This window comes from Vulpes vulpes, chromosome 7, assembly GCF_048418805.1.
Source record: "Vulpes vulpes isolate BD-2025 chromosome 7, VulVul3, whole genome shotgun sequence".
Classification (NCBI taxonomy): domain Eukaryota; kingdom Metazoa; phylum Chordata; class Mammalia; order Carnivora; family Canidae; genus Vulpes; species Vulpes vulpes.
The window spans coordinates 50,055,149-50,067,410 of NC_132786.1; the positions used below are offsets into that span (position 1 = coordinate 50,055,149).

Consider the following 12,262-nt stretch of genomic DNA (forward strand, 5'->3'; position numbering starts at 1 on the left):
CTGAGCAGGGAGCGCGATGTGGGGCTCGATCCCAGGACCCCGGGATCATGACTTGAGCTGAAGGCAGACGCTTAATCGACTCAGCCATCCGGGAGCCCCCAAAAACTTTTTTATACCAGTAAGTCCATAGCGTTTTTAAGACTTTATTTGAAGAATATCAGAACTTAGTTTCAAATTTACCTCTGGCAACTAAACTAATTAGTCTATAACAGATTCACTGTTTAAACTTGTTAGTTATTGCTCCTTGGCTCTAGTGTGGGTTCATATCTTTCAAGATGCAGAACCAGTTCTTTGGGTCTCCCTTATCTTGCCTCCCTAAATTGGATGCGTTCCACGGCAAATGATCTAATGACATTGAGGCGAATGTTGGCTGGCTGGCCCTTTGGTGTGAAAGGTTGAGTTGACACATCCACATGGTGGGGTATATACGGTTAGCAGCTGGCCTTAGCAGTTTAGTCCTGTACCTCAGAAGGTCTGATATGGAGGATGTGGCACTCTGGATTTAATGTTCTGTGGCACGGAGCAGTTATCTGACAGGCATCCATTCAGAAGCACTTGAGCATCGGCCGAGTAATGTGTGCACAATCCCCGGGAAGGAGAGGCTGCTGCCCTCATGCAGCTTATGGGCAGGCGGGCAGTGCAGCCAAGGACTCCTTCTTTCCCTGGGAGAGGGCAAGGATTGTCCTTAAACTAAGAGCAATGTGAGCAACTTGTTCTCATACCTTAAATAAAGCAAGATCTCTGGTTCCTTCTCCCTTAAGAACTCTGAAAGGAGGGGCACATGGGTGGCTCAGTGGTTGAGTGTCTGCCTTCCACTCAGGTCATGATCCCAGGATTCCTGGGATCGAGTCCTATAGTGGGCTCCCAGCTCAGCGGGGAGCCTGCTTCTCCCTCTGCCTGTCTTGGCCTGTTTCTCTGTGTCTGTCATGAATAAATAAATAAAATATTAAAAAAAAAAAAAAAGAACTCGGAAAGGAGCAAACTGAATGTAACATACCCGGCCTATGGAAGCAATGCTCAATAAATGGCCTGGTTTTAAGTTTCGACGAAGACTCACATTGGGCTTAGACAGCCTGCCTGCCTCTGGGGTAATGACATTGGTAACACAGAGTGAAGATGACAAAGAGAGGTTGACTCAGAGAAGCAGTGAGAAGGGTGGTTGCCCGCGGCTGCAGGTGGGGGAATAGGGCGAAAAGGGCACAAATGTTCAGCTGTCAGAGGAGCGAAGTCTGAGGATCCACCTAGAGTGTCGCAGCCTTGGTTGGGAGCCCTGCATCGTCCGGTTGAGATTTGTCAAGAGAGTAGGATTGAAGGGTTTCCATGGAGAAAGAAAAAAAAAATGCGACTCTGTGGGACAATGAGCTACTCCATGGGGAGAACCTTCCCACGGTCCAGGAGCATGTGGGGTCACCTCGAGCGCTGCGGGGGCCTTGTCAATTGCATCCCAGTAGAGTGGGGAAAACCAGAAGGCGAAGTGAGGTGATGTGCTGGACAGAAGCAGCTGGGGCTGGCTCCGCGTGGGGGTGCTCATGTCCAGCTGGGCAGCGGCACCCCCCCCCACCCCCAGCGCTGTGAGGCATGGGTGCAGGGAGCTGCCGGGGCAGAGCAGCAGGAGACATTGCCTGGGAAGGACAGGTGTGCTCAGGTGGTGGAACCGCTGCCACCAGCCTGGCGGTCTGTGGCAGAGCACCTATAAGAGGGGGTGTTAGACTCCCCAACTTGAACCCGGTGGGAGGTAGCAGGGGAACAGAAGAGGAAGGGTATTAGCTGCCATCTCGTTGTTTCTGCAGTTACTCGTAAATATAGACATAAATAAAAACGAGTTTTCATCCTTGGGAAGACTCGGAATGGTCCACCAGAAGTACGTGTGGGACTTCCGGGGAATCTTCTGGTTTGATCTGTCAGCTTCATACCTGTCGATAATACTTCTGCAAATCCTTGTTTTGGAGCATTAACCTTCATTTACTTGCCATCTGTAATCACACGTTTCCAGTCAATATTGCCCACTGCTTGGGCTTCCCTGGTCTGACTCCAAATTAATTGTGCATGTGGTCAAAGATATATGCAAAGATTTGCCTTTCTTTTTCCCTAAAGATTTTATTTATTTATTCATGAGTGACAGAGAGAGAGAGGCAGAGACACAGGCAGAAGGTGGGCTGAAGGTGGCATTAAACCGCTGGGCCACTGGGGCTGCCCAAGATTTGCCTTTTTCATCTTATCCCAAGCAACTTGGCTGCTGTGGTGCTTAGAGCACTTTCAAACACGTTTTTCTGAAGCGTATGGCATCTGAGGGCATTCTCAGCAAGCAGTCCTGGCAGTTGGGGCAGTGGATGGAGAAAATGTATTTGGAAGGGTGTTCCTGTTTAGATGTATTATTCTGGGAGTGTGCAAACAGTGGCATTTTCATACCTTTGGGGTAACTTTAGCACCCCTGCTAAGACACAAGAGGCTTCTTAATCACATAGTATGAAAAAAAAAGGGGATCCGTGGGTAGCTCAGTGTTTTAGCACCTGCCTTTGGCCCAGGGTGTGATCCTGGAGACCCTGGATCGAGTCCCACGTCAGGTTCCCTGCATGGAGCCTGCTTCTCCCTCTGCCTCTGTCTCTGTGTCTGTCTGTCTCTCTCTCTCTCTCTCTCTCTGTGTCTCTCATGAATAAATAAATAAAATCTTTTTTTAAAAAAAGGTATGAAAAACCTTGCTAATTACTTTTTCTTAACTAGACTCACATTGTAGGAAGCTTAACTGAGTTAAATGGCTAAAAAGTCTCACCTATTAATTGAAAGAGACCCGTGATTTGAATGAGGTGGTAGCACTATCAGTTCTGGTCACGGGGCAGCAGTGGGTAGGTGAGTAGGCTGCAAAGTAAAGGGCAGGCATTACAGAGAACTGAAGGCAGAGTTTCTGATCTTTGTGCCAAGGCCAGCCCACAGGCTGCCTTTAGGAATTCAAAGAAAGACAGGTGATTGTTTTAGAAAAATTTATTTCTAGCTTCCATTTAAACGGTTAAATGGAAGTAACCGTTTAAATGGAAGTAAAAGCTTAATAAGTTCACTAACTAGGAACAAGGTAACACAGGCCTGAAAACACAATTTGATTTTGTACAAAGGACGCTACCTCCTCGAGGCTTCATCAAGCAGAAGTGTGTGCTGGAGTATTTATTTAAGTTTAAAAATAGCCTCCCCCCAAGCAGGGTCAACTCAGGCCAAATGAAAAATGACAAATATAAACTTTCTGAGCCTCTCGACAAAAATCCCTACTTACATTCATGTCTAGAAGGCCAGCCATGGGTGAGAATAGACACTGGTTCCCTTTAGAATAGTCAAAAGTGGAGCAGAATAACTCACATATTCTAAATGGCAGGCATGTAGAGATGCTATGGGCAGTTTTGTTTTGCTGGAACAATGTGTGTTTGTGGGATTTTGGATTTTGTGGCTCTAGACTTTCTTCCCTCTCACGGAGGTGGGAGGGTGCTATTTCCCCTTCTGTGGTTGGCCGATTTCCCCTGGTGATGACATTGAAATGTGCTCGGCAGCACAGAACTATAGTTTCTAAATACTGTGCCAGCCTCTCCATCACCCCGACGTAAGCACATCCTCCCCTTGGGATGGCAGTGGGGAGGCTCAGGAAGAAGGAAACTTTAGAGTGAATGAGGGGTACAATGGAAGCCCCTCTGAGGACCAGGGGAAAGTATTGGAGAACCAAAAAACTGAGCCTGCCACCGGTGACCTGGGCCTGGCTCCTTGAAGATGGAGATGAGCAATGTGTACGGGAGTTTGAACCCGCTTGTGATCCGCAGAGAAACCTGTTACCATACCAGATATCCACAGAGCTGGGCCCATGACCTTTTAAATGTCACCCTACAACCTCCCCCTCGGGTTGTCATCTCACCTGCGGAGTGGCTGGCATGTAGCAGGTGCTCAGGAAATCCTCACTTAGCTTCCCTCATTCCTGCACTCCGGCGACAGAACCCAGCACTGATTGTGACGTGATGGTTCTTGCCTTTCTTTACTCCTGGGCACCTCAGGAAGTCAGCTAGTTCAATGGTGAGCATGAACATTGATCCTGAGCGTTCCCCGTTATGCTGGGACGTTTACAGTTCAGCCTATCATGGGAAATCTAAGTGAGTTCTAGATGTCTTGTTGTTACCGTTTAGGAAAGACCGTTGGGAAGGTCGCCAACTGGCTGGCCTTTAAAAGCCCCGGTTCGGTATAGCAAAGATCTAGTGTTGCTGGAGATGAGAATCAATGGCCAGAGTGTCTCTCTAAGAGGTCCCTGGATGGAAGAGCGGCTTTGTGCCCGGGAAGTAGACAGTGGTGTTTTGGGCAGAATAAGATGCGTGGAGAAATCTAAGTCCTGGGAAGAGTATTTCACATGGAGGATGTTAGCAACAGCTCAAAAATAAAAACTCCAACAAAACCCAACAACAAACTCTGTGCTCAGGGCTGTGGTTCTACCTGCTGCTTTCCCCCTAGAGGTGGATTTAACATTAAAATCTAGTCAGGGGATCCCTGGGTGGCTAAGAGGTTTAGTGCCTGCCTTCGGCCCAGGGCATGATCCTGGAGTCCTGGGATCGAGTCCCACATCAGGCTCCCTGCATGGAGCCTGCTTCTCCCTCTGTCTGTGTCTCTGCCTCTCTCTCTCTCTCTCTCATGAATAAATAAATAAAATCTTAAAAAAAAAAAAAATCTAGTCACGTCTTCAATAACCTCCTTACTAGTTATACAGTTCTCTCGTGGCCTGAAGACACCTATTTTCTAGATTGAGATGGACAAGACCAGTTTATAAAGCTTGGGTATTTCCATCCCCCAGAAGTCCTCAAGGATGTGATTCCCCTTTGCATTTAAATGTGAGAGTGCACAAAATGACTCTCACCTTTGGGAGTCCTTTTTTTTTTTTCCCCCAAATACAGGTTTTCTCTGCTGTCTGAAAGTAGGCTTACAAAAGCCTAGATGACAAAGCAAGAGTCTTCCCCCACTTTCCAAAAGTTCAAGTTATGCCACTTCCCTTTTACAAAAGACTACATTGATACAGTAAGTTTTTTTTCATTAATGTAAAACTCCTCTTCGGATTTCTTCCAGTTAGTGAAAATAGGTACTAATGTGCGTCTTTCATAAAAGCCAAGTGTCATAAAGTGAACTTTCAGAGAGCGGGAGCCAGGGCCTGTATTTGTATTGGCAAGAGTTCTGTTCTTGGGAACTACCGATATGTACATGTACACCATGGTCCTGCCTTTATTGGCCCCAAGTAGAACTTGAACTTTTATTTCCTAATTCAGTCCATGTGGGAAGTCCAACCTCAGGAGGACCGTTAGCTTACCCTACAAGCCAGGAATTGCACTACTGGGTGTTTGCCCCAAAGATACAAAGGTTGTGATCCAAAGGGGCACCTGCACCCCAATGTTTATACAGTAATGTCCACAATAGCCAAATTACGGAGAGAGCCCTTACATATTTATACACACTGGAATATTATTCAGCATCAAAAAATGAAATCTTGTCATTTGCAATGACAAGGATAAAACTAGAGGGTATTATGCTAAGCAAAGTAAGTCAGAGAAAGACCATTATCATATGAGGAATTTAAGAAACAAAACAGAGGATCATAGAGGAAGGGAGGAAAAAATAAAACACGAAATCAGAGAGAGACACACCATAACAGACTCTTAATCATAGGAAACAAACAGGGTCGTTGGAGGGGAGGTGGGGATGAGGGGACAGGGTAACTGGATGATGTAGTGAGCACTGGGTGTTATATAATATTGATTAACCTCTGGCTTCTACCTCTGAAACCAATAATACGTTATATGTTAATTAATTGAATTTAAATTTCAAAAAGAGGAATATTAGCTTATGTAGATGTTGCAAAATGTACTTGTGACCACCGATTTGACCATAGTGTGTTGGACTCACCATTTTCTATTTTTTTTTAAATTGGAAAAACTAAAACCACATTAAAGAAGTGTATAGCATAATCTTCCTTGACACTCAATCTTTTTTTTTTTTTTTTAAGATTTTATTTATTCATGAGAGACAGAGAGAGAGAAGCAGAGACACAGAGAGAGAAGCAGGCTTCCTGAGGGGAGCCCCATGCGGAAATCGATCCCAGGACCCTGGGATCATGCCCTGAGCCGAAGGCAGACAGATGTTCAACCACTGAGCCACCCAGAGGTGGCCTGACACTCAGTCTTACAGAGTGATTTCCTGCACATTTCATTAGAATTGTCTGCTTAGCTCTCCCTATTTCTTGAGGACAATTGAAACCCCGGCCTCTACCCTCAATCTGTAGCTTATATCAGAAATCCAGAAGTATTATTTTTTTCATTTAAGTAGATGTTCCTAGAAATAGCGACATGTACTTGCATGACCCAGTAATGAAATGCCCTCCTTTTGAAGTGGCTTGGGTTTGTAGCACATACAGACATTTGAGCTCTGTTGGTATAGCTGTGCTTCCCAACACTCGGTACGGTCCCTCTGCTTTGTAGGTATAAATCAGGCTACTAACACCCAGTGTTTACAAATAGCATTTTTGTTCAAGAAGAATGATAGCACATACGCACATCAAAAATGATGATTCTTCAGGGGAACGGGTGATCATTTCATAGGGCAACAAATTTCAAAGCGCAGATCTTGCTTAGTGGCCCCCGCGCCCCTTTTATTCAGACTCCTCTCTTGAAATCACAGAGTGTGTAACAAATAAGTGACAATGTGACCTTTTACCCAGTTTCACTTATGCCTTAAATGGTGTGCCTTTTTGACATAGGACTCATTTACAGCTCATCCTCAAACCTTTGCTAAGTATTGTGATTGCCAATTAGAATCATCATAACTGTCTTGTCTTCAGGTTACTTGTCAAGATGATGGCTATTTGGGATGTCATTAACTTCTTTAACTTGGATTTGGCTTACTTCCATGTTTCTCAAAGTTCTGAGGATTATATACCACCAAAAAAAATGAACCTTCACCAAAGAGTTACTTAGCCAAAAAGTTTCTCATAAAATTTTACTCTAGAGCAGCAATTCTCAAAATAGGAATTTGGGAGGTTGACCTACTATCTTGAAAAGGATTTGGTCTCCATATTTCCAAAGCCAAAGTGACTCTCTTCTCAAACCTGGCCCCCATGCCCAGTCTTCTATTTTTGATTAAATGGGACTGCTATTTTTAGACCTCCTTCTTTAAAGCAGTTACTGGCCAGATCCTTTTCATTAACCCTTACTACTTCTAGTGTCACCCTTCTTTCTCCCCATTCCCGCTTGCCACTGCTCTCACCCAGGCCCACATGACTAGATTTTTCTCTGGTCCCTTCCCCTTCATGCCATTCTTCATGCTGCTTCTTAGGCTTCTTGTAGATTTCTTTCTGAAGCAGTATTCCTCAGGACTTCCCTGCTGGGACCTTAAGGCCTCCAGGCTGGTGGTTCTCACCTTCGCGTGCACCAGAATCCCCTGGAGGGCTAGCTAAAACTTCTGGGTCACACCCCCAGAGTCTCTGATTTAGTAGATCTGTTGAAGGGCTAGCTAATTTGCTTTCCTTAGAAGGGTCTGCGGTCCCCCAGACCATGCTTCAGAGATCCCAGCCCGAGGGTGAGCCTGTGCTCCGAATGCTCCGAAGATTCCAGGCTACTCTTGTCTGTTCATTCTGACTTCCTGCACCCTCTTTGCTCAGCCAGTGCTCCATGGAGCCCCTCTGGTGACATAAGGATAAGATTTGGGCTTCTTCAGAAAAAGCTCTGCGTCTTATTCACCCGATTCCCACCTGCCCCATTGACAGCTGTAGGAGTTCTCAGCGGAATGCTTGGGGAGGGCAGTATTGCTTTTGCAGAGAAATGGCTGAGTGACAGCACACATGAACGAGCGTCAGGATGAGAGATGTAGGAGGGCCCATCCTAAGGGACCTGTCTGGGCTACTAAACCGCCTGTGCCTCCTGGTCATGCTTGATAGGCAGACCAGTGGGCAGGGCTGGGCCAGTGGCCAGGAGACGGTTGTTTGTGACAGTCTGCTCCTCTCTACCAGGCACACCTCTTTTCTTAGCTTTTTTTCTTCTTCCCATTTTCTGTCATTTAATCCCTTGCTCCTTTTTCTCCTACCTTAGCCATGATGCCCTGGCTCCTTTTGGTGGGTGGCTTCCTGCATTGAAAAAGGCTTTCAGTGCTTACTGTAAAGCCACAAAATTGCTTCTGAATTTTAATCTGAGTATTTGTTGGAGAAAAGATAAAGGCTAAGAAGGACTGGCTTTGTAGTTAGGGCATGTTGTAGGGTGTCTGAGTAGTGTTCTACATATTCATATTTTGTTAAAAGATTTTATTGTTTATTTGAGAGAGAGAGGGCATGCACGCACAAGCAGGGGGAGGGGCAGAGGAAGAAGCAGAGTCCACTGAGCGGGGCTGGATTCCAGGACCCAGGATCATGACCTGAGCCAAAGGCAGACGCTTAACCAACTGAGGCCCTCAGGCGTCCCTACACATTCATATTTTATAGGACTAATTTTAATTGTTTAGCTAAAGATAACCCTGGATGTGGACACATGGTATCCCCATTTTGCAGACAGACTCAGAGATTAAGTAATAATATTGCATGAGTCTACAGAGTAGAGGTTTCCCACCATTGTACATACAAAGAATAACTTCTTTGTTTTATAAAGTATATGTTGTAATTAATCATTACATTCGGAATCGTGGCTACAGGTATTAGAAAGTGTCTGCCAAGTTAGAGAAGACCATGTAATGAGTAGAATATATCATTGGGTGATATTTGTTCTAGAAATCTATTAGTAGCTTTACATCTGATGTCAAGAACATATGAGTACATAAGAATTTCTATGGATGTAAAGCATAGAAATAAGTCTGGAAGGAAATCATCAAACTGTTACTAGGGGGACTCCTGAGTGGCTCAGCAGTTGGGCATCTGCCTTTGGCTTAGGGTGTGATTCCGGAGTTCTGGGATCGAGTCCCACATTGGGCTCCCTGCATGGAGCCTGCTTCTCCCTCTGCCTTTGTCTCTCTCTCTCTCTGTGTATCTCATGATTAAATAAAAAAATATATATTAAAAAAATGTTAATAGGGACTAGTCATTTTTTTTCTTAATATACTTCTGTACTGTTCCTTTCTTTTGGAAGTACATTTATGATAAATTGGTTGGAAAGAGAGCTTGTAGGAGGAGATAAGGATAAGAAGAATCCTAACTAAATCCTAAAAACAAAACAAAACAAATAACAAACAAGAAAAACAGAAGGAGAAAAATGGTCCATCAACATCTATCTGGAGGTCATTACCTATAAAGGGATCTCCATGTTGGGTCTTGCCCTGGAGTGCATCCCGTTTCCCCATCAGCTCTGCCTGCTTAGACCCTACTCTCTGAGACCTAGCCCTTTGCTCCTTCTTCATGAAGACTTTCCTGTCTGCTTCCTTCAGACCTCATACTAGAAACCATCTCTCCTCTTTGCAAATGGTCCTTTCTTGTAGGTTCTTACCAGAAGTTCTTATATCCTTGTCTAACTTCCCTGTTTCCTGACATTGCAAATGTGAAGACCCCTCTCTGGAATTAAAAAACAAACAAAAAACCCATGGGCTCTGACATCATAGTAGTTGAGCTTGTATTTATCAGTTTCTAAAGAACGCTTGGCATGTCCGGATACCTGGCCCCATGGTATTTCTGTGGACACAGAGTGCTGCGCAGCTCACAGGCTGAAAGCTACTACCTCCAGTGATGACTTCCGCTACTAGTCAGGCGTTGCGGTGGTTAGCAGGTGTGCTTTCTGCACCAACCAGTGAAGGCCTTGTAGAGAGGGCGCACAGTGAAAACCAGTCTGTGTACCTGTCAGTGCAGCAAATCAAAGCAGTATAGACATGTCCCTGCACCTCCATACATTTTGTAGCTGGGTGCTTGTTAACTGTCAGATGCTCTGTGAGAATCCAGAGTTCCTAACAGGCTATACTGCTGTTGACACAGAGTTAAAACAGTGGAAGTAATCTCCAAAGGAACATCGGCGTTATGGAAGTAAAACTGAATGGTGTGTTTCTACGAGAGCTTACACAAACTCAGTCCCTGTGACATTGATGGTAGGGGGGTTTTGTTTTTTTTCTTTTAAGATTTTATTCATTTATTCATGAGAGACACACAGAGAGAGAGAGAGAGAGGCAGAGACATAGAGAGAAGTAGGCTCCCTGCAGGGAGTCCGATTCGAGACGTGATCCCAGGACCCCAGGATCACAGTCTGAGCCGAAGGCAGATGTTCAACCTCTGAGCCACCCACGTATCCCGATGGTAGAGGTTTGAGAATTGTCACAGCATGTGTGACAGGTTCCCAGTCCTTCTGCTCTCTTTGACCTTATCCGGCCAGACCAGTGCTCAGAGGTCTGCTCTGTTGTTCCCTTTTCCCAGGGGCCCTCTGACACCCATTAGGTCTTAGCCTTCCTTCTCTGAGAGCCTGCACCTGACCCCAGATGAATGGGTCTGATTAGTAAATGCTGCACTTCTTTCTGTTCATTCAGCAAATATTGAGCAGCTACTCCACAGGGGCTCCCTGGAGCACATGGTAGGCATGCATGTTAGGGTTTTTATTTTTAACATTTTCTTCTAACATGCTCATGTGTCTGTCTCTTTGCACAGGGTAGCGATGGTGCTCGGAGATCCCCGCTACTGGATAGCGATGAGCCCTTGGTATATTTTTACGACGATGTCAGAACCATGTACGAAGGCTTCCAGCGGGGCATTCAGGTGTCAAGTAAGCATTTGCTGAATCTGTGTGACAAATGATTAATGATTTTCATTCAGAACAAGTGATCTTTCTTGAGGAAGTCCTTTGCTTTCATCTTCCATCTACTTCCACCTGTTCAAGTCCCCCTGTCTCCTCCTCAAACTTCTCCAGAATGAGCCCCAAAACACAAAAGCCCCTCTAGATGTCCCCCTGACAGAGCAGTCAAATATATTTTCATCAGGTTTTGTATTTTATGGATAGTTACATATATCTTAGCTCATTATTGGGCTCTGACATTTCCTGAGGTCAAAAGACATGTTTAATTGGGCCCAGTCCAACATTATCAAACGTACTCGACCATGAGACCCGTATTTTGAGAAATAAACACTGACCTCCCAAGGAAGCAATGTCCTGTGAGACACTTTGGAAACGTTGGCTCCCAAAGTAACCACACTTCCTCACTAGCGTTGGCCTAAGAGAACCACCCCACCCCACCCCAGGCCTCCTGCCTGCCTTTCCGGCCTCTCTCCCTTCCAGGAAGTGTACCTTCTGGGTACTCTTCCTCGAGTTACACTGAACTTCTTGCAACACCAGGACCCCTCCCCTTTCCCATAACCCCACACCTTTGTGCACTTGTCCTTTTCTTGATTGTAAAGCTTCTTCTTTCCTACCTTCAGCGCAGGTGCTTACTATGCTATGTGAGACCTTCTAGGGCATCTGGGTAGCTCATTCGTTAAGCATCTGCCTTCAGCTCAGGTCATGATCCTTAGGTCCTGGGACTGAGCCCCACTAAGTAGGGAGCCCACTTCTCTGAACCCTGCCCTTCCTCCCTGTTTGTGATCTCTCTCTCTCTCAAATAAATTAACTAAATCTTTAAAAAAAAAAAAAAAAAAGAAAGAAAGAAAGAAAAGAAAACCTTCTTCTTTTCTTTTTCTGTTGCTTTCATCTCCTACCTCCAGGTGAGGCATTTCCCTGCTTTCCCCAGCACCCTGTACCTATTTCTGTAATAGCCCCTCCAGGAAGCAGAGGCATTTGCCTGATGTTCTGTCCCACTGGCCAGTGCTCCTTGAACAGGGCGGCCATCTCTTTTCTCAACACTGGCACATAGCCTGACACACAGTAGGTGCTCCATCAACGTATCCTCAGTGATGGAGAGAGTACTCTCTGCTCCCCACAACCCCCTCTTTTGTTTTAGCCTCTTTATTTTGGCTTGTTCCAGGTCACTCTCTAGAAATGGTCTTTGGGATCCATGATTCCTTATTTAAATCGTTTGGTGGCTGGCTCTACTGCTAGCTGGACTGCAGTTCCCTGACGGTCAGGGACTATGTGCTGTTGCTGTTCTCTGTCTCCACAACATGTTGCATTATGATAATGTGCTCAAGAAGTGCTGTGTTTTTTACTTAATCCTAGTAGAATTGGGTTACTCTAGTATCTGCACAGGACCTAGTAATCCTGTGGCAGATTCATTGAGCCTCACTCTAAGGGTAAAACAAACCTCACTTCTATATCATGAATTTTTTTTAAAGATTTTATCTATTTATTCATGACAGACACAGAGAAAGGCAGAGACA

General features: G+C 45.3%; 1 protein-coding gene across 23 annotated transcripts in view; it reads left to right on the forward strand.

Moving 5' to 3' along the window:
• The window catches only part of ACSL1 (acyl-CoA synthetase long chain family member 1), a 69,735-nt gene that overhangs the window by 26,929 nt on the left and 30,544 nt on the right, over positions 1-12,262 (forward strand). For all 23 annotated transcript variants that reach the window (XM_072763781.1, XM_072763780.1, XM_072763789.1 and 20 more), the window contains one exon: positions 10,604-10,718. In XM_072763781.1, coding sequence (XP_072619882.1) covers positions 10,604-10,718 — 115 coding nt within the window. The remainder of the gene's footprint in view (positions 1-10,603; positions 10,719-12,262) is intronic.